Source organism: Bos grunniens, chromosome 23 (genome assembly GCF_055505025.1).
Source record: "Bos grunniens cultivar Pamir isolate PY7600 chromosome 23, Bosgru_T2T1.0, whole genome shotgun sequence".
NCBI classification, from domain to species: Eukaryota; Metazoa; Chordata; class Mammalia; order Artiodactyla; family Bovidae; genus Bos; species Bos grunniens.
The window spans coordinates 52,554,721-52,576,768 of NC_141187.1; the positions used below are offsets into that span (position 1 = coordinate 52,554,721).

General features: G+C 52.5%; 1 protein-coding gene across 13 annotated transcripts in view; it reads left to right on the forward strand.

Annotated features, from left to right (window-relative positions):
• MYLK4 (myosin light chain kinase family member 4) overlaps window positions 1-19,871 on the forward strand; it is a 70,606-nt gene extending 50,735 nt beyond the window's left edge. For 8 of the 13 annotated variants that reach the window (XM_086370491.1, XM_086370486.1, XM_086370493.1 and 5 more), the window contains 9 exons: window positions 1,345-1,438; window positions 1,510-1,619; window positions 2,701-2,842; window positions 5,687-5,757; window positions 6,580-6,708; window positions 7,469-7,621; window positions 9,361-9,439; window positions 12,587-12,659; window positions 15,684-19,871. In XM_086370491.1, coding sequence (XP_086226617.1) covers window positions 1,345-1,438; window positions 1,510-1,619; window positions 2,701-2,842; window positions 5,687-5,757; window positions 6,580-6,708; window positions 7,469-7,621; window positions 9,361-9,439; window positions 12,587-12,634 — 826 coding nt within the window. In that variant the 3' untranslated portion in view covers window positions 12,635-12,659; window positions 15,684-19,871. The remainder of the gene's footprint in view (window positions 1-1,344; window positions 1,439-1,509; window positions 1,620-2,700; window positions 2,843-5,686; window positions 5,758-6,579; window positions 6,709-7,468; window positions 7,622-9,360; window positions 9,440-12,586; window positions 12,660-15,683) is intronic. The other 5 variants (XM_086370490.1, XM_086370496.1, XR_015152641.1 and 2 more) reach the window with 4 other exon arrangements.
• The last annotated feature ends 2,177 nt before the right edge of the window (window positions 19,872-22,048 follow it).

Here is a 22,048-nt window from a genome sequence, read left to right on the forward strand (position 1 = left end):
AAGGTCTCTCGGTGACTCTCAGAGCTCCCGGGGCAGCGCGGGGTCTTCTCTGGCGGCTGCAGGCGGGACCACCCGCCCATCGCCCCATCCCAGGCTCAGTGAGGAGCTTAGAGGGGTGGTCAGCTGGGCGTGCTGGCCTCGTCAGCGGGGACCTCCTCTCCGTCGGGGGCGAGTTGAGGCGCAGCCCCTTGTCCTACAGAGTCGGCGGGGCCAACCCCCCAGGGCCAGGATCCTGGGGCCCCCACGCCCCGGCAGGCCCCTCCATTTTCCTGGGGTTCCTTCCCCACCTGTGGCCTGTGGGGTGATTAGAGTTTCTGCTCATCATGGTCAGTTATTCCTAGCATGAGGTTATCAGCCTGGCGGGCCAGCAGGGACCCTTGAGGCCACCTCCCGCCCCAGGCCTTGCAGGGTGAAGCCTTCCAGAGGAACGGAAGGAGCTGAAGCTGAGCAGTGACGGGGCACCACGGCTGGGCCAGGCCGATCTGGGGGCCATTGCTAATTAAGGGAAAAAGACCTTTCTTAATGAGGAGCCACATCTGAAGCGCCCGGGGCTGTGTTCCTGGGCTCCAGGAGAGAGAGCACGTCTGGAACAGTGGGTGGGATTGATGTCACACTTGGCTGTGCTTACGGTAATGTCACTCCACCCCCACCCCAGGACGCATCTGCTTCTGTGCAAGGAGTGTGGCTGAGTGGGGTGGGCTGGGGTGACCTCCCCCCAGCTCCCCAGCCGTTTCACTAAGTCAGGAATCACACCAAGCAAGAAGACTGCTCATGAGTGTGTATTTGGGGAGGTGGTGACGTTTGTAAGAAGCTGCCTTACGAAGTGCATTTAAATTGATATCCAAGCTCAAGTGTGTACTGTATGCTTTGATTAAATGTGTCTATATGCAATTTTGTGATTACTTATTTATTTATATGCAGTTTCCAAAAATAATCTGACTTGCCTGACCAATAGCCTGTATCATTCTTATGCTTAGAGAACCTAGCTTGTTATATTCACATGCATTCAGAAAGATTCTATTTTCTCTACGATAGAAACCCTCAAATTTTAGGGTGCATGAGAACCACCCAAGGGATGTTGTGAAAATGCAGCTTCTGGGGTATTCCCCAGCCTTCCTGTTTCAGTAGGGCCGGGACATCACCCCCAGGTGACTCTGAGGCCTGTGGCTCGTATCAGAACTTGACCTGTTCTAGGAGATTTGGCAACAGCAGGGGCACGTTAGGCTTGCTCACTCAAGTCAGAAAGAGGGGTGCCGGAAAGCTTCAGTGTCCACCGGGCAGCGGCTGGACCGGGGCCCTGGCGGGGACAGAGCCTCACCTGGGCCACGACCTCTTCTCCCGCAGTGGGCGCTTCGGCCAAGTTCACAAGTGTGAGGAGAAGGCCACAGGCTTGAAGCTGGCGGCCAAGATCATCAAGACCAGGGGCGTGAAGGACAAGGTAAGGCCCACGCAGTGTGGACACGGTGGGCTGCCATCCGCCCAGTGCTAAACCAGCCCTCCCTCCCCCAGGACGACGTGAAGAATGAGATCAGCGTCATGAACCAGCTGGACCACGTGAACCTCATCCAGCTCTACGACGCCTTCGAGTCTAAGAATGACATCGTCCTGGTCATGGAGTAGTGCGTCCCCCATCCCCTCCCCATCCTACGCGCACATCCCCAGCACACCGCCCTGTCCTGCCTCCAGCTGGACCCTGCTGGACCCCGGGATTCTGACTTGCATGTGTCAGAACTGCATCCGCCGCGCGAAGGAAATTACTCAGGAAAGGGTCTCCACGTGAGATTCTGTTGCTAAGCAGCAGGACGACCACACAGGTTTAGCTCCGTATGAGCTGTACTGTCGAGGCCCTGTCTTAACTCTTGCTCTGGGTACCCTGGAGGGGTGAGCCTTGAACTGTGTCCTACTTTTGACCTGATAGTGAAAACAAAGCTCATGTCAGACTCTTCTAAGTAGAGCTAAGAGGCTTCTGTTTAACATCACCTTTCTGGGGCCATCCCTCATGGCCCAGTGGTTAAGACTTCACCTCACCACGCAAGGGCTGTGGGTTTGATCCCTGGTCTGGCAGCTACAGTCCCACATGCCTCGTGGCTAAAAAAACCCAAACATAAAACAGAAGCAGTGTTGTAACAAATTCATGAAAGACTTTAAAAATGGTCCACATCAAAAAAATTATAAAAAGTAAAATAAAATCACCTTTATAAAAACTTGAGTGTTTAGTTAGAAAGTGAGTCATTCTAACCAACACTGAATCCGTGTCTGCGACTCACTTCAGCTCCCCACCCCCAGCCCCCACTTCGGGTTTTGCTTGTCATTGTGCGATAGGAATTTCGGGTAATGAAACATCCAGCATGAGCTCCACACGAGCACTTAATCGCTGAAATCAGCCTGGCCCTCCAAGGAGTCTGGAATTCCCTCCACCCCTGCCTTCCTAGCGTCCTCCTGGGCCTCCGTGCTCCTTAGGAGATGGCAGAGGTGGGCCCACCCCAGAGCCGCAGCCCCTGCAAGGGAGGGGCTTTGAGACTTTCCATTTGAGCAAGTGGTGGGGCTCCAGTGACAGCCATCACCGTCAGAGGCATCTAATTCAGAAGGTAGAGAGACACAGCTGCAGACACATCCGGTGGGCGGGTCAGCGGCGCGCAGACGCGAGGAGCAGGTGCTCGTCGAGGGCGCTGACTCGGAATCGCCCCCTCTCCCCCGCAGCGTGGACGGAGGAGAGCTCTTCGATCGCATCATCGATGACAACTGCAACCTGACGGAGCTCGACACCATCCTGTTCATCAGGCAGATATGCGAGGGGATAAGACACATGCACCAGATGTACATCCTCCACCTGGACCTGAAGGTAGGGCGCGCTCGGCCTCAGGGGGACGCGAGCCCTTCCCCCAGGCGGGTCCGTGGTCCCTCGGGTACTGGACACCCGCTTGGGAGACGGAGCCCGTCGCTGGGTATGTATTCGGGAATTTGAAGACTCTGGACTCTTAGCCTCATCTCCCTATTCCCAATTTCTGTCACTCCCTGGTATGTGCTTGTCTCCATCCTTAGGGACTGCTGTTGAGAGTCTTATTGTAAGTTGCTTATGTTAAAGGAACTCATAGGGAGGTGGTTTCTACCATCACACCAGCCTCATCACCACCATCCTGGTTGCATCCTCTCATCATCTGAGTAGGTGGGAGGAATTTTAGCTGACTCAGAGTTCCCTGCTTGTGGTCAAACTCCCCAGCTCTCCAGAATCCCCAGCAGTCCTCTAAAACCCTCCAGGAGGCTCTGGACTTCAGGGATTATTCTTCTACAAGCGTGCTGGAGCCGGAGGGAGGATGCCATGGCAGCATGGGATCCAGGGCAGCCGGGGGGAGGTGCTGAGAGGCTGAGGGGCAGAAGGGTGGTGGGGGGGCTGGGCACCCCCCCGGGAGCGGTGCGAACCTGTTGTAAATGGTGGGGAGCCCACCCTCTTTCTCCTCTTATTTTATGACCTTTCCCTCTCGCGCTCTCTCCCTTTATGAAGTCCCTGTAATTCGACTGTGCATCCTTACGACCAGTGAAATACGGGCCCAATAACTCCGAGCAGCTCTCATGTCCTCAAGGCATCTTCCTGTGTGGCTCGGTCGTTTCTCATTTCCCTGTTTGCACAGTGTGACACTGAGATAAAATACACATTCTGTAGAACATACCATCTACTGCAAGTCATCAGGGATCGCGGAGCTAAATCAATTCAGCTTCCTTGAATAGGTTTCCATGGGCCTCCGTTCCTGTAACTTGGCTCCTCTCACCGTCCTGATTTACGCGCTTGCCTCTCCCATCCACAGAGCAGGAGGAAGTGGTCGATGGGATGACCGAGCCAGAGGTTAAAAGTCATTAGCAGAGCCCATGGCTATGAACCGGTTTGATAATGCGCACTTTCACGGAGCATTTTCATTGAGTGTAGATACTCTCTGAATATCCCTAACGGGGTTTGATTGGCAGCTGAAGCGGGGACCTGACCCGTCGGAAGTCAGGCAGCTCCATATGTGGCTTCAGAATGTTGACTGAGGACTTGCATGGGCAGTTCTAGTTGTGGCTCGTTCGTAAAGATGCAATAAAGACGACGGCTGGATGGGTCATCAAGGACCGGGCGCCCTTTCAGAAAGCTCCTTGGAAGGAGAGGGGCCAAAAATACCAAAGGCTTGTCTCTCTGTAGGGAGATTATAGGTGGCTTAAAATGGTCTCCTTCCTGCATTTTTTGTGTTTTGTAAATCTTATTCAATGAATATGCTTTAATTTTATAATTAGAAAAAAATTAACTTTCTGAAGTGCCCTCAGAGCTGTTTTTTTTTTTTTTATTCTGCAAACAATTCTTTTGTGTCGTGGTGCTTTTTGGCAATTGGACAGCTTGATACAGGATCAATCAGTTATGTAAGCACGAGGCCAAGTCTTCCTGTGCAGCACCCACTTCTCTATAAATTGCCTTTGCCTAGAGACATCTGTTTTAGAGATATTTTAGAGAAAAAGCTTCCAATGACATTATTCCCAACCAAATGGACAATTGAATGTTGACAAGCAGACACTCCTGGAGCAGGAAATGGGAACCCACTCCAGTTCTGTGGCCTGGGACAGAGGAGACCGGCCAGCCACAGTCCATGGGGTAACAGAGTTGGACACTACTTAGTGACTAAACCACCACCACCAAGCTGGTGCTAGCTCATCTCATAAAGTGTTGCTGTGTTTCTGACCTCACTCTACCCTCTCCTCCACCTGGACAGGCAGGGTAGGTGGGCAGCCATGACCCCATGTGAAGGGTGGGACGTGGAATCCTGGGGACTTGGCACCTCGGCTAATGCCCCCTCCTAGCGCTTAGGGAAGATTTGGGATGAGTTAGAGCTTGAGAGTTCAGGCGGTTCTTTGAAACCTTTATTTCTCTTTTTAGGATGAACTTGACTTTAAGTCAGATCCCCTATTTTTCCCATCCCTCAGGTCTTCTGTCCTAACGTAGGGAGGTGCACTTGTCAGATGTTCTATAAATACCGAGTTGCAGGGCTATCTACCTCTCTCCTCTGCACCCCGAGACCGTCCCATTGGCAGGGCCAAGTCTTTCCAGAGGCAAGCTCCAAGGGAATGCTTAGTCAAGGCTTTTAGGCACGGAGACCAAACTCAGCAACTCTCTGGAATCGCCGAGAATGAAGAATGAACGGGGGCGGGGGAGTCCTCCCCTCACAGATGACTTTCCCATAGACTGAGCTCAGGGAAAGCCTGGGGGTCAGGGCTGCTCGCATGTGGGTGCGTGCTCGGTGTGGCCGGTGGAATGAAGCAGGCCATTTCTCCTGGAACTCATAAATCCTCGGGAAAAATAGTCCTCCAAGAAGGGGAAATTCATACTTAATAATTTTAGGGGGGCGGATGTCAAGTCTGAGACGGCCTCCACCAGGCCATTTGGAAAGTCCTGAGGCAGGAGGCCTTGGCCTGAACTCAGGCATGGTCGTCAACGGCAGAGCTGGTGGGGGAGGGAAGGCAGGGTCATGCGAGCTTGGCAGGGGCCCACAACCTCATCCACCACATAATTAAAGGAGAAAATACCCACGCAGACAAGCCCGCCCCAAAGTGAAAGGCCTGATATGTTTTTCCTGAGCATTGTTGTATTTTTAGTTGTGGTTCAAGGACAATTTGAGTGAAGGATGGTTGTTTTCATTGCTAATGTGTCTCTTTCTCCTGGCAGCCTGAGAACATCCTGTGTGTGAATCGGGACACTAAACAAATAAAAATTATTGACTTTGGATTGGCCAGAAGGTATGTCAATTTGGACATAGGTGTATGAATTGAGTTAGAGAACATGATGGGTGATCTTTCTTTGCAAAGATAAATCTGATATACCCCTTGGTTTCATATCCCTGTTTAGAATTAACCAAAATTATGTTTCAGCTTTACTTTGCTGGCTTCAGAATTTGAACGTTTAGGAGTTTCTACAGTGCATGCAAGAAAAATATGGAATATTAAAACCTAGTACAGTGCAGTTATTAAATGTTAAGACATTAATCCATAATTTGTGAGAGTTTGTCTTAGTCTTTTGCATTTGGTCCATCTGTAAAGAGAAGACTTGCCTTAAAAAAGTAATTGTGTGAGCAGGATTGCTCACAGGGTTCAGGCAGAGATGAGCTCCTCAAGGGAACGGAGTTTACTCGGACCTCAGCGCGTGAGTGAAAGTGTTGGGCGGTCGTGAACGGCCGCGTCTTCTCTATTCATTAAACTAGGCTTGTTTGAGCTGTCGACAGGGCACAGTCTGTTCTCACGGCTCCTTCAGTCATGTTTCATAATTCATAATTCAAGTGTTCTAATTATTCCGAGTGGCTTTTCTCACAACCATTTCAGATTATTAAGGATCTCTAGGAGAAGCTTCATTACCGTTTCAGACTCTTCAGGCTCTCTGGTGGGAAGCTTCGTTACCAGTTTCGGACACTCTGTCTTTAATATACGATTTCCTTCAGTCTGTTTACATTAACTGTGCTGTGCAGCTGCAGTTATTTTGCTTATAGACTGCACCCTTTCTGTTTTCTTGAGTTTTGATTTTTGGCTGACCCTCTTCATTCCTCTGTGTTGTCTCCTAAATTTCAGGTACAAACCCAGAGAGAAGCTGAAGGTGAACTTTGGAACTCCTGAATTCCTCGCCCCTGAAGTTGTGAACTACGATTTTGTCTCCTTCCCCACTGACATGTGGAGTGTGGGCGTCATCACCTACATGCTGTAAGCACACTCCCAGCCCCTCGGACACTTGTTCTCAATCGCCGTGTAAATTCCATTTGCTATTTTGAATAAAGCCCTAAGTTAGATCTTTCAAAGATAAATAACTCTGCCCCATACTCAGGTACTTCCCATGTTCTGTTGAGTCTGGTGGATAAAGGAGTAAATTCTTTAATCATCAGAAAAAGTAATAGTCTCTCTTCTTCACTGATCACCCAGATTCCTAGACCACCATCCTATGCTCTAAAAGGAACTTAAAAAACACCCCCAACTGTGTCCTGATCCCCTGAGTGATGAAGCAGCCTCACTGTCCAGGGGTGACGTTCCTGGCGTCTGCCATCTGAGGACGTGATGGCACTCTGTGGCAAAACGCGTTAAAAGGGCATCTGTGTTATTCTGTGAGATTCGTGTTTGCGGGTAGCTGTGCCTTCACCACAACCACTGCTGATAAACAAAAAATCATGCTCGCGAGTCGCTCACTCGTGTCCAACTCTTTGCAACCCCATGGACTGTAGCCCACCAGGCTCCTCTGTCCATGGGTTTCTCCAGGCAAGAATACTGGAGTGGGTTGCCGTGCCCTCCTCCAGGGGATCTTCCCGACCCAGGGACTGAATTCACATCCTATGGTAACTCCTGCATTGCAGGCCGATTCTTTATCCCTGAGCCTTCTTTCCATTTTAAATGACAGAACCAGGAAGGCACCTGTCTTCACAGAGTCTGAGGGTGTTTAAAGGCTTCTCACCCTGGACGCCGTGTCTTACAGACTCAGCGGCTTGTCCCCCTTCCTGGGCGACGACGATGCCGAGACCCTGAACAACATTCTGGCCTGCAGGTGGGACCTGGAGGACCAAGAGTTCCAGGATGTCTCGGAGGAGGCCCGGGAGTTCATCTCCAAGCTTCTCATTAAGGAGAAGAGGTGACCGCATCCCCTCTGGGCTCAGGAGGAGGCAGGGCGAACAGAGGCGGGGCCCTGGGGCCGAGAGGACCGCAGTCAGGGAAGTAGCCACCAGCCCCGCGGCTGTCTCTCTGGTGCACCTGTGGGGCTGTAGACACAGTGACTCTGGTGCTCTCCACCCGGTCTCCTGAGGCCTGGAACCGCTGTGATCGCGGGGCTTGAGTGGGGCTAGGGGGCTCCACGCCGCTGAACAGTTGTTTCATGGGAGAGCCTGCTGTGGGCCAGGCCTGCTGCTGCTCTCCAGACATGTTCTCTTTACCCACTTCCCAGTTCCGTGGGAGGAGGGCATTATCAATCATGTTCTTTGATGATACTCCAAGATCACATGGCCGGTTAAGTGACAGAACCAAGAATCAACACAAGGCCGAGCACGTGACTGTTATGTATGAATGGCCTGCTTTCTGTCTTGCTGATAATTCAGAATTCAGTGGATGAAGGGTACTGATACTGAAATACAGGGGATCACATTTTAGGATCATAGAAGGGGTGGAGGACTGTGATGAGCCAAACATACTTTTCAGATGATCCTGTCTTAAATATATAATGACAAAAGATAAGACTAAATAACAAAAATTTTAAAAAAGACAACTCCCAAAAACAGAAAAGAAAAATACAAAGAAAAAAGAAAACAAATTAAAAATAAATAAATAAAAATAATTTTTAAAAAAGTTTTAAACAAAAAATGGAAAACAAAAAACCTCCAAAATGGAAAAATAATGAGAGAAAATAGAAAAATAATAAAACACATAATGGTAGATGGCATTTAAGATGTTCATGGCCAACAATACTTGCTTTATTTTTTATAGCTTTTAAGTTATATAACCACCACCATGAACCAATAGACAGGTGGTTCGGCGGGGTGGGGCCGGGGCTGACCCCAGATGCTCCTTGCCCTGCACTTCACTGTCCCTGATCTTCCAGAAATTGTATCTGGGGCTTTGAGGGCAAATGTATAAAGCCCAGTTCCTGGCTTTAGGTAACTTGTGATCTAATAGAAGAGACAAGCAGTTTTTAGTTCAGTTCAGTTCAGTCGCTCAGTCGTGTCCAGTTCTTTGTGACCCCATGGACTGCAGCACACCAGGCCTCCCTGTCCATCACCAACTCCCAGAGCTTACTCAAGCTCACATCCATTGAGTCGGTGATGCCATCCAACCATCTCATCCTCTGTCATCCCCTTCTCCTCCCACTTTCAATCTTTCCCAGCATCAGGGTCTTTTCAAATGAGTCAGCTCTTCACATCAGGTGGCCAAAGTATTGGAGTTTTAGCTTCAGCGTCAGTCCTTCCAAAGAACACTCAGTACTGATTTCCTTTATGATGGACTCTTTTGATCTCCTTGCAGTCCAAGGGACTCTGAAGAGTCATCTCCAACACCACAGTTCAAAAGCATCAGTAGTAAAGAACCTGCCTGCTAAGCAGGACACATAGGTTCAATCCCTGGGTCGGGAAGATAGAAGTTCAATTTATGAAGCTCAGACATCTCATCAAGAATGGTTATTTCTATTTGAAGGAAGATGTTCAGGTAGCATCAAGATTTCAGAATTGTTTGTCTTGCTTGTCTTACCAATAGTGTTACCCTGATGGGATTGGAAGGTAACCTATCCCTGATACTAATGCCATGGGAGACAGAATTGCCTGGCAACTTGACACGAGGCCATCTGGTCTCCGCTGGGTCCCTAATAACCGCTGCCTTTCCCTTTAGCTGGAGAATCAGTGCTAGTGAGGCTCTCAAGCACCCTTGGCTGTCGGATCCCAAGCTCCACTCCAGGCTCAGCACGCAGGTAACCACGGCTGCTGTTCTCCCTCTTCTTTCTAGTCGGCTTCAACCTTCTGACGATCAGATGCTAGCGGCACCTCAGCCTTGAGTGAAGCTCTTTCTAATTAGTCTCTCACAGCCTTCTAATCTTGTGCTAGCGCTAAATTGCTTAAAATGCTTTTATTGAGCAATTTGTGCTTTTTAATGATGCTAACTACACTAGAGAATTATTTTCAGCAGAACTATGTATTAGGTTTATTATTTAATTACTGTATCCATTGCAAAGTGAATCGTTTCATCACCGTAACCGCACCCACACTTACACATTTAGCCTCAGGCATAGGTCACATAAAGTTTTGGAGAATACATGTTAATGTACATTCAAGATATATCTCCTACATAGAACTCAAAATTCTAACTTCCCTGCTTGCCTGGTTTAGTGTGCTCTAAGCACCAAAAAAAAAAAAAAAAAGAAAGGTAATATTCAGCTTGGACAAGAGATTAATGTAAGTGCATGGGAAGGAGACTGAATGGTGGGGTGTACCTTGAGAGTGACCCGGCCTCCCCGTGTGGTCACTTCTTATGCAAACTCCTGACCGCCTCTCACCGCCCTAGCCAGCGCTTACATCTCACTTCCCTTGTCAGTACCTCCAGCACAGGTCTCTTTCCTAAGCTTTGGGCCCGAATACTCCCCTGTGAGCTGGCCATCTCTGCTTGGATTGTCTCCGCTCCCCCCTCCACCATCCTCACCACCCTCCCAGACCCCAACGCCTCTCTGTGCCCCCTCTCCCTCCCCCAGTCCCCTCAGCTCATCCATAATTTTCCTTCAACGTCTGCACTGATTATTCCTGGAATCTGTACAGTCCCCACCGTCAGGATGGTTGTCTAGGCTGAGGCCACCTGTCACCTGAGTGACTACCATCGCCTCCTGCCGACGTCCACATCCAGATCACCGTGGATTATATAAACAGCACAGAGGCAGAGGGGTCGCATCTAAGCAGCTTTCCTGAATATTTAGTGTGGTCAGCGGGGCGCGATCCCGGAGAGGCGGCGGGCAGGCCCTGCCGTCACTCCCTGTGGAGGCGGCTGGTCGGCCTCGTACACCCCCCTCCCCTCCATCTTTGCTCCTCCGGGGTTTGGAGTGCAGCTTTTCCACCGACCAAGCCCTGGGATGACTGTGCCCCTGGTACTCATTTTTTCCACATCCAGTTTTTATTGAAATTACTTCTAAATTCGGCATCAGTTGTAAGTTTTATTTGTGTCTGAATATACCTTTCCTTGATAATTGGTACTGATGTCAAGTAAAAATAGGCTGATTCCCTGGTAGGTACCTCACCCAGACGGCATAAACTGCTTATTAGGGTTACCAACCTATTCTGGGCCAATTTTCCACCCATGTATTTTTATCCAAGCTTATTGGTGTCCAAATACACTTTGACATGGTGGACAATATGGAAACCACAACAGATAATTAATGACATTATACAGTGTAGAAGTGTTTAAAAATATTTTTTAGATCATACAACAATAACAAAAATCACCTTTTTGTTATTTTATCCAACTGCTGGTACCTAAGGTGAATAGATATTTCAGGGATGGTGAGGATTAAACAAAAAAAATTCCGTTGTATAAATCCTGTTAGTTACCGTGAAAGTTATAATTGTACAGCACTGCGCCAAGCACTGTTCTGATGGCTTCAGGGAAATGAACTCATTTGGTCCTCAGGTCGATGCTCTGATTCAGACATGCCATCATTCCCTTTATGTGAAAGGGCCGCTGAGGACAGGGGTATAGACCCACCCATGATCCCACCACAGGCAGCAGACCCTGGAGTCGGGTGAGGCTCCCCACTCTGCCGTCCCGCTGGAGGCAGGCTGCTGGGCCAAGGGGGCCTGTGACACTTCCAGGACCACCCTGTATGACATCTTTCATGTTACTGAAGGATAGCACTCAAGCTTAATATATTTTATTTTTTGGTGAAGTATTGAGAATAATTTTTTCTAGGTGATTCACTTCTGGGAGAATCTTGTTTCTATGTCCTGTAGAACCAGAATTCAACTTTATGTTGACAATTCAACTCTTACTCAAACTATTTAAATCTAAATTCTGATATTTCAAAGTTTTCATAATAAACTTTTATTTGTCTCTTTTCATTGTTTCATGCTTAAAAGCACTTCCTGTTTCCCAGCCACTGAGCATGTCCGTGATCTGTGAACTTGGAAGGATTCTCCCTCTTAGACACCGAGGCCTGCGGTCTCCACCTCCTGAGCTGGGCTCATAGGGCCAAGCCCACCACCCGCACGGGACTCACTGCGTCAGGCACAGCCTGCAGCAGGGCCTCCCGGAGGGCAAACCCGTGCGCTCTTGGCCAGCACCTGTGCAGACACAGTTGCTGCTTTGGGGCTGGGGCGGGGAAGCAAGCAGGTGGGGCCGATGCTGTCCTGCCGCGGCTCATGACCATCCAGCTCTCCTCCCCGTCTCCTGGGCGCCGGTCTCATTCTCTGCTCCTGCCTACCGAGCTAATGACGATGGACGTGCTCAGAGCCTGCGTGCGCCCACGCTCTTCCCTGTCACCAAATCATCCCTTCCTTAATTATAGCTCTGACCGTATCATCCCCTGATGAGAGAATCTCCCAGTCTTCCCCTCCTTGCACCCTGAACCCCCATGCCCAGCAGTTCAGGCCCCCATGGGTGCCAGTGTTGGGGCCCAAGTCCTGGGCAGTGTCCGAGGCCCACTCCCAGTGCCCTTTCTCCAGGACGGTCTCCTCAGCGCCAACCAGAGGGACTTCCTCTGTCCTCCGGAGCTTCTCCCGGGGCCCTTAGCTCTCGTCTGCTGGCTTGAGAACATCTGCAAGCAGCCATGTCTGTGTCTGGCTCATCCCTGTGGTCAGTCTATCTTGACTCTCGTGCTCCGTCCGCCTGAGTCTTGGCTAAACACACACGTGTCACAACAAGGGTCATGGAGCGCGAGTCTCTCTGCCCATGACTCCGAGGGGAGGAGCGGTGAGTGACGACAGGGGCGTGGAGGGGAGCGCGGACGCCCTCGAGCCGGACTCTGCGGCCGTGAGCCACTCAGGGTCCAGGGACGTGTCTGCAGGAACCCCTGCCTCTTTGGGTATCGTCAGACCGCGTCAGTCTGACCCTTCTCGAAATGTCTTCTTGGTTTTCCTAGAAAAGGAAGAATTGCTGCTCTGATGCCCGGGACCTGGCGACCAAATAGTGTCCGGAAAGTGCCCTCTTGAAAGGTTGGTCTAAAGGGGCCTCTGAGCCTAGAGAGAGGGTGGGGAGAGTGTGGCTGGCTGACCGCGAATGCAGCGGGGTGCGTTCCCTCCGGGGGAGGCCCCGAGGCCAGGAGGCTGTGTTTGGGTCTGCTCTGCTGTTTCCTAGCAGAGGATCCTCCGTCTTGTGATTTGTGGACTGGGGACAGTCTCATTTCCCATGTTTGTAGAGTGGCTCCACTGAGACCATCCAAGCAAAGCCAGAGACCAGGGCTCGGCACACAGTAGGTACTCAGGAGGGCTCCTGGGAGTCCTTGCAACAGTTGTACATAGTAGGAGTAGCAGGCGAGGGAGCGCTATCTGCAGAGTCGGGGAGTCTGAGGACCTGCCCAGGGGCATCCCCGGAGCACGGTGGAGCCTGACCCTCTGGGGAGTCAGGACCTGCCCAGGGGCACCCCTGGAGCACGGTGGAGCCTGACGCTCTGGGGAGTCTGCTCACTCTTCTCCTTCCGAGCTGTTGCCAGGCCCAGACCCCATCTTGGACCCCAAGGAACTGCCTCTTCATACAAAGCCTCTGCCTTGCTTAGAATTTTGTCAGAATTATTCAGAGAAGGAGTGTTACACACGAGCATGTGCTGTTACATCAATAAATGGTCCAATTTATGGCCTAAAAGGGGCTTCCCAGGTGGCGCCAGTGGTAAAGAACCCATTTGCCAGTGCAGGAGACATCAGAGACATGGGTTTGATCCCTGGCTCGGGAAGACCCCGTGAAGGAGGGCAGGGAAACCCACTCCAGTATTTTTGCCCAGAGATTCCCATTGATGGAGGAGCCTGGTGGGCTACAGCCCATAGGATTGCAGAGAATTGGTCATGACTGAGAGACTGTGCACACACACACACACACTCACACACACACGGCCCAAAGGAGAGGCCGAGGGCGTGCACTACCCCAGAGGGCTTCGAGAAGCCCCAGGACCCCGCTGGCCCCGGCCAGCCACCCCGTCGTCTGGGCTGCGAGTCCTCGGCCCCCGGGCAGCTCGGCTTCAGTGGCCCTGCTGGACTCGAGCCTCGTGAGGCGACACTCTGCTGCCTGCCTGTCCGAACTCTCACCCTGACTTGTATCTACTCTGGCCCCGAGGTTTTCTTGGTCTGTTGCCTGTGTGCGCTCTTGCAAGCTGCCTCAAATCTGTTGAGGAGTAAGATGGGGTAGAAATAAATCACCAAATCATCATACAAGTCACGAACCAGCATCGGCGAACACCCTGGCTTTGGCACGACGTTCCCTTACTGGGGACCCTTTCGCTTGTTTGGAGATTGATGTGACGTCAACGGGAAAGCTTTTGCTTTCTACATACAAAGACCATTCTTGTTTGTACAGACTAGCAGGGGGTAGCCTCACGTCTGGTGCCACGGTGGAGAAGGAGGGCCATCTGCACCCCCTGAAGTGGGCATCCCGGCTTTGCTGGGAGCCGTGAGCCCGAGGTCTGCGGGCAGCGCGCCCCGGCGGTCCTTCTCTCCCCCAGCCCCGCCCAGAGGCAGCTCTGTTCCCAGCGACCACAAACCCTGAGGGTTTGCCGCAAACCACCTTCCCACCATAAGCCCTGGGCAGGCTCTGGGGGCTGGTGGGAGCGAGGTCACTGAGTGCCAGGAGGTGCCCAGGCAGGAGGCCTGGCGCCAGGGGCTGGTGGGAAGGATGAGGCGAAAAGGCAGTGGGTGACGGTTCAAGGAGGTTTGCTCTTGAACCCAAGGTGATGGAAGGTGGTGGCGGCCAGAAGGACAAGGACAAAGGGTTGTGGGTTTTCCCCCCCAAACTTCAAGCTTTTTGTTTTGTATTGGAGTATAGCCAGTTAAAACCGTCGTGGCAGCTTCAGGTGAGTGGTCAGGGGACTCAGCATGCGTGTGGGTGTACACGCATCCATTCTCCCCAGACGCCCCTCCCATCCAGGCCAGCACATGACGCCGAGCAGCGCTCCCTGTGCTGGGCCGTAGGTCCCTGTTGGTTATCCTCTTTAAAGTGTGTACGTGACTTTCCCAAATGACAAAGCGCTTTGAGCCGGTTGCCCTGGCAATGCAGCATCTTTGTTGCAGATGCTCAGCGAGACCACTCCAAACCTGGCCTGGTCCACTCCGAGACGGCCACTCGGGCTGGCCAGCTTCCCTTCCTGGGTCCCCCCCACCCCTCCAGGGGCCACAGAAACCCACCTCGGTCCCACCGCATGTCCATGCGATGCAGGTGCTTCCTGGTTTGCTTTCTCACTTTTTTTTTCTTTCTCAAACTAAAATGTAAGGTTAAGAAATTAATGCTGGGGGCAGCCTTCCTTGAGAAGGATGCTGTGCTAAAAGCAGTAGACCGTGCTTCACAATCTCTCCTGCCAGGAGGAGCTTGGAGTTTGGCAAGACATAACATGAGTAAAACCAATTTTGAGATAATATTGATTTTTAAAATCTGGTGGTTGGAGATGATTCCTGTGGAAAAAGAGCCTTATGAATAAGGCATAACCCGCAACGCAAATTGAGGACAGAAATCTCCTGCAATTTGTCAGAGGTTTTTTGATGGGCTGAGGAAGTGCTCTAAAAACAAACCAGGTGGCGTTTCGTTTCTCCTTCCTGCTGCTCCGTGGCCAGCCCAGGAGACGCGCGCCGGGGCCAAGCCCTCGGGTCTACAGGGAGGACATGGGTCATACGTGGCTGAGACAGATGCAGAGAGTCCCACGCGCGTCCCCAGCTGTGCTTTGATGCCAACGGAGCTGGCGGGATGCAGGGTGGCAGCGGGTGGGAGCTGGCTGCACTTCAGGCGAAACAAAGAGGCCTTGTCCTTCGATCCTGCGCGTGGTACCAAAATATCTTGCATAAACTGAGCACACACACACACACACACACCCCACCCAGCTCTGGTAAGCAGTGGATCCTTCAAGGAGTTCCTTTTTTTTCTCACAGACACACATACATTATAAAAAGTCATCTGTGGTTTTCCTAAGGGGCGCAACCAACTAATTACAATTTTAAAAGCCTTGCTGAATTAACAAGAGTCATATTTTGTTTGCTTTGCAGGAAAACTGCTGCGGTTGCTGCTGCCTTGAGAAGATTTTTGGAAAAATCAGCAATTCTGATGCCTTGACCCCTACGGAGACTGGTGGCTCTGGGCGGTGGGGAGGGGAGGGTGCCACTCTGAACTCTGAGCACCTCTGCCAGGCTTGGGGGCGGGGGGTGCTGAGAGTTGAAGCCCTGGAGGCAGGCAAGCCTGCGCCCACCCCAGCCCCTGCCACACCCTGCGGCCGGGAGCACCCAAGAATATGGTTCCCTGCCATCCTGAACTTAAAGCTTTCTGTCTTTGTTGCTGGGGCCCAGCAGGCCTCGTCTCTGCTATGTCTCAGATCACTAGAGTGGTCATACTGGAGCCTGAGCTGAGGGTTTAAAATGTGTTGGAAGCAACAGCAAACTATTATCTATAGGATGGATAAACAGCAAGGTGCCACTGCACAGCCCGGGGGACTGTACTCAGCATCTCAGGATAGACCGCTGTGTGTGTTCACGCTCGGTCGCTCAGTCCTGTCTGACTCTTTGTGACCCCACGGACTGTAGCCCACTAGGCTCCCCTGTCCATGAGATTCTCCAGGTAAGAATACTGGAGTGGGTTGCCATTTCAGGCCATAATGGAAAAGACTATGAAAAAGAATGTATCGCTGTTCGGTCGCTCAGTTGTGTCCGACTCTTTGCGACCCCGTGGACTACAGCACGCCAGGCCTCCCTGTCCTTCAGTATCTCCCAGAGTTTGCTCAGACTCACTTCCATCGAGTTGATGATGCCATCCAACCATCTCATCGTCTGTCGCTTTGCTCCCTTCTCTTCTTGCCCTCAGTCTTTCCCAGCAACAGGGTCTTTTCCAATGAGTCAGCTCATTATAATGGAAAAGAATATGAGAAAGAATGTGGATATATGTTAAAAAAAAAAGTTGGATACATTTAGAGAGAGAATTTCCTTTCAAAGGGGTGAGTATGTTGCCAGAAAAAGTTCTAAGTCCGGTGAACCCTTGACCGCTTTGTTTCTCGGACTTTATTATTTTGATTTGACTGAAATCCGGTGAATCCAACTGATGAGTAACTTGCTTTCTGGAATATACGCTTTCTTTGAATTCTGAGCAACAGGATCAGAAAGCCTATTTTCCATTTGTTTTGCCATCTCCTCCAAGAGCAGCAGTCTTCCAAGCAGCTGGTCTACTTTCAGCTGAGGGACACAGGTTGTCACCGTGCACTTGGCTCTCTTCTGAGGGAACCGTCATCCACGTGAAACACGGGCCTCGAGAGGCAGTGCATGGTTAGTCTGTCCATTCATGGCCTTGAGAGTAACGTTAACTGTCCCGAGAGCTTCCCTCAACGCAGCTGGAATGAGAAGGACTCTGGTGAGTCCTTCAGGGGACAGTGCTGGGCTTCCTGTCGAGCAACCTGGGTAGAGAGGACCAGTGGCCACGCCACGTGGCGGCCCTTTGGCTCAGCCCGGCACAGGGCACCTCCACTCGGACGTGACCCTGATTTCCAGCTGGAAGCTCTTCCACTCCCGAGCTCTAGTGCCATTTCTTCACATGTAACAGGGGACCCGAGCCCTGCTGCAGAAACAGGAGTTGCTTCTCCAGGAAGCTGAGACGGTGGATGCCACGCCCATCACTTACTTCTTAAGCCTCTCTCACATTTTCCACTTCCAAATACCTGTTGTGTTGAGACCAGCTATAATAATGTCTTTATTTTTAGCTTAAGTCGCTCTAGGCTCCAGTTGTCTCGATAGTGATGAAACCAACTGAGAACAGCTCCGGGGCCCCCTGGGTGAGGGGGTTCTGACAGGCGCTGACAGTTCACCGTCCTCTCTGATCCCACCCGGGCGTCCTCCTCACCCGCCCACGTGTTTCGGGGGCGGGGGAGGCGGAGACAGAAGACACGTGTAATTAGTTCAGGCCTCTTGCCAGCTCACCGGTAGTGCAGTGCGAAGCGTCTCTTTCTCCTTTGGGCCTGCGCGCTCATCCAAGGCTGGCTTCTCCTCTTCCTGTTCTGTGATTCTGCTTCGTGTTTAATTTAGTTTCCTTAAAACACACATGCGCACACAAGGCCCTGTGACTGACGTGTTATGTCACCACTCTGTCCTTAGCTGCTGGTGTTCATCGGGTCTGGAAAAACACGAGGTGGTCCAGGTTTCATGCTCAGCCCACAGAGAGCTGCATCCGCTCAACTGCTGAACGGGACACAGGGGTCTGATCGGAAGCCCCTCGTGGAGGGTGTGTTCTGGCCCGGGTGTGGGCTCCCCCCGGCCCACATGGAGGACCTTCCACTGGGCTTGGGGTCTCCTCAGTCCTGGTCACCTTACCTGGTCCCACTGCATGCGGAGGACCCAGCTGGGGCCAAGTGAACGAGTGCTTGCTTGCCAGATTCACCCACTGACGACCCTGCAGTCAGCGGGCGTGGGCTTTAGGGTTTAGAAAGGAGACTCTGCTTTGAAAGCGGCTCTCCTTAGGCTGCATAGTTAGATTTGCACGCTTGGCTGGGGAGTGCCAGGGCGGGGTCCAGGGGGCTTTCTGAGGGCGCTAAGGACAGTGTGCTGAAGAGCTGATGATTGCCCTCCAGTTACACGAGATGGGGGGTTCCCGTCTCCTGCTCAGTGGTCCCCTCCGTCCACACCCTCGTGTCGCTGCGGGATGCGATGATTCTTACGGGAAATGGGGTTTGCACATCATAGGAATCAAACCATAGGAGCGTGTGGACCCAGAAGCAGAGTCTGGCCGAACCGGGGTCCTCGTGACCCCTTTTCTCCAGAAGTCACCAGGGCCGAGAGGCTGTGCTGGGCTTCCGCCTCCTCTCCGTGGACGTGGTGGCCTTGCTCACTCCTTTAGGCTATCGCTGTTTCTCCAGCAAATGGAGAAAATCAAGTGACAGGGGGGTGGGGCATGTCCCCCAGGCTGGGGAGAAGGAAGCCGACAGGGACCCAGAGTCTGCTGCTGCTTAGAAACCAGGGAGAAAAGGACCATGCTGTTCACGACATAACCCCGCCCCCCCCCCCCCCCCGGCACGGACTCCCACCTGGATTAACCGTGGAAACCACTTCCGGGTTGAGGTTGGCTGACTCGTGTCTTTGGGCGCTGTAGAGTTGCCTGGAGTCACTTTCTGTCTGACTTGACATTTTTTTGCTTTCTTTCCTCAAAGATGCAAATAGGCGTGATTTGTCATGCGAGGCCGACTCTGATATGATGTAGTCTCAGATCTGTGAGAACTAATGTTTTCACCATCTTTATGGAAATTAGTACAGCAGCATTTTGTCCTTGTTTTAGAACCAAATATGGATTTTTATACGAGGGAAACGAGCAAGACTCTCCTTTTATTCGTTTTTTGTCCTTCTGTTCCCACGACCCCAACTCCAGCCTCTGGGTTGTGGGAGGGCCAATATTAGACTTGAGCCTGTTGGGTCTGGACTCCAGGCCAGTTGAGGGGCCTCCCTTGGAAACTGGTCTGTGAGCTCGTAACTAGGGGCAGGCGGGGTCGAGCTCAGCTCTCTCCCCTGGAGACTCCGTCCTGGGTTCAGGCCGTTCCTCTGTGCCCACGCCCTTCTCAAACTGGCCACGGTGCCCTCCTCTGCTTTTGCTCCACCTTTTAAAATATTCTACTTCTTTCTCTTTTTCTTAGATTGGAATCAAAGTCCGGCTTCTTATGTATCACCATGTTCCCCTAGAGCCTCTCTGAGATGAAAATTATGTTTGCAAAATGCGAGTTGCTTTCTGTCCTAAAGGACTGAGATGCTGCACTTGGTGGGCGGGACTTCCTGAACCAGAACGACTTCTGGGCCTTGTGTGAAGCTCACAGCTTCTCACCCCAGAGGGTCGGTGTATTTCTCCTCCCAGCTCCGATTCAGGCAGGCGCGTCGTCCCTGGCGGTCCCTCTGTGGGCGGTCTCACCGTGCGTGAAGGCTTCTCACTCCCCTGCTGCCCACTCGAAGGGGCGGAAGAGCCCTGCGGCGTGTGTGCCGTGTGGAGCCCCGCACGGTCTGCAGTCATCCCGGCGCATAGGTGCCGGTGAGCCCTCTGGACGACGTTTTTCCACGCAGACAAGAAATAAACACGGAGTCCCGAAGCCGTGACTACGCTTACCGTGTGCATTTTCTATTTCTGGTGTAGTTCTGTTCATCTGTACTCCTTTTCCTTATACAGATGTGTAACAGTCATATGTACGTGTCGTATTGAAGAATAAACTCGGACCTTGTTTATCCTTTGGTTAATGAGCTGATCTGTGGATGTGGCAAACGTGATGCAAGCGCTCTCCTTTGGACGAGGATGGCGTGTGGCATCTGCTGATAGCAAGAACCCAGGCTACACGCACAGGGGCCCGAGACCATGCACAGGAGCCTGGGGAAAACTGCTCCCCCAGCTCGGACGCAAGGAGCCGACACAAGCTGCAGGGGCCCGAGACCATGCACAGGAGCCCGGGGAAAGCTGCTCCCCCAGCTCGGACGCAAGGAGCCGACGCAAGCTGCAGGTTTCCCCCAGTTTTAGCGCAAAGACACAGACTGACACACACAGAGCCCCGGTGCCGGCACCGCGGGAGAAGTCACGCAGGCCGCTGGCAGCTCGCCTTTCCTGCAGCTCTGGGCGACTCCTTAGACCCAGGGCGGTGTGCGTCACCCCAGAGGACCTATCGCTGAGGGACTCAGGAGGAGACGGCTGCCCAGCCCGGGGCCACCAGTCGCCTTCCCGGCTGGAACGCTGCTGTGAGGGCTGCCCGCCTAGGCGTTGTCTGAGGGTGACGTGGGGCAGGCCAACATCACTAGTCTAGCCCCCCAGGGTGGCTGCCCACCCATACTGGCTGGCACGGTCCTGCTGGGAGCATTGGACCCTGTGTTCACAGAGACACCCTGCTACTCACTCGAGACTCAGGCTTCCCCACCCGGCGTCAGGCCAGGCCCTCTGACCTCTTTCCCGGAGGAGGAGCCCTCCTGGGCCTCTGTGATGTCGTGACACAAACCACAGCTCTGTGTCTGACCCGGGTCCCAGGTCCTGGCCTGGGAGCTCCTAGAAGCCCCGGGATTTCCTGAGCGTCCACAGCTGAGCTGTTGCCCTCAGGTGATTCTGGGCGGATGAGGCTGGTGGTCTGAGGACCCAACCACAGGATTGGCGGGGGGCTGGCACCCTCACCTGGCCCCCACCACCCCCGCCCCCAGGGACGGGGAAGGAGCTGGGACAGAGCTAGCACCGGTGGCCGTCACCCCTGGGTACTGAAACCTTTATTAAAAACCCTGAACATAGGGACCTGGAGAGGTTCTGGGTTAATGAACATGCTGGAGGGGGCGCACCCCAACTCCATGGGGTCAGAGCCTCCTGCTCTCAGGACCCGCCCAGGCCTCGCCCTTCTGGCCGCTTGTCTGTGTCCCTCACTACGTCCTTTGTAGCACCCCGGGAGTAGGAGGTGAAGGGAGTCCCTGGGTTCTGTGAACCAAGCATTAACTCAGGTGATGGAAGCTCAGGGAGGCGTCTTGGGAAGCCGTGATCTGTAGTCGAGTTGGACAGAAGCCTGTCCAGGGGTGGGGGGGTCTAAGGGACTGAGCCCGGAACCGGGGTCTGCGCTGACTCCAGGCGAGTGTCACAACGGTTGTGTGCGGAAGCCCTACGCGCTTGCCGTCAGAAGTGTTTCAAGGAGAGACACAGTGTTCTTCTGCCTCCAGTATGGGCACAAGCAGGTCAGGGTCCAGTTCCGCCCTTTCCCAGGAGGGCTCCCCCGCTGGGGCCGGGGGCTCTGGCTGCTCCCTGTCCTCCTGCGGGGAGGGGACGGGGCGGTCTCCCTCACCTGCGTCCCAGGGGAGGTCCCATGGTCACCTCCCCAGTCCCCTCTAACAGGCGACCCCACCCCACCTTGGATCCAGACCCATCAGGGGTTGAGAGGGTTTGGAAGCCCCCCTTCAGTAACTCTCTGCTCTTGCTCCCAACACGGGCATCCCCGAGAGCTTGTCTGTGTCCCCGGATGTTGCCGGGGACAAATCGTTTCTCAACAAAGATGCTTACCGGTGCACGGGGCCTCGCCTGCAGAGCTTGGCACCCTCAAATCTCACTCGTTGTTAAGTGACTGATGGCAAAAGTACGGATTATTATGAATAAGCAAGATTTTCTTTGCCGTGTGTCCTCATGATTTTAAAATTATTTCCCCTGTGCATATGCTCAACTTGAAAGAAAACAACCCAACGAGGATATTCATAATTCCTGCTAATTAATGTCTGAACTCCTTCCCCCTCAATGACATCACACACCTGTTCACTGTAAATTTCCCAGAAACTTTTTATACTATATTAATGTTGTCCAGAACTTGGACACACACCTGAGGTTTTTCTGAATTTTAATTATTCTCAAGTCAATTTTAATATTCTGAATAATTTCAGACTTGCCCATATGTTTA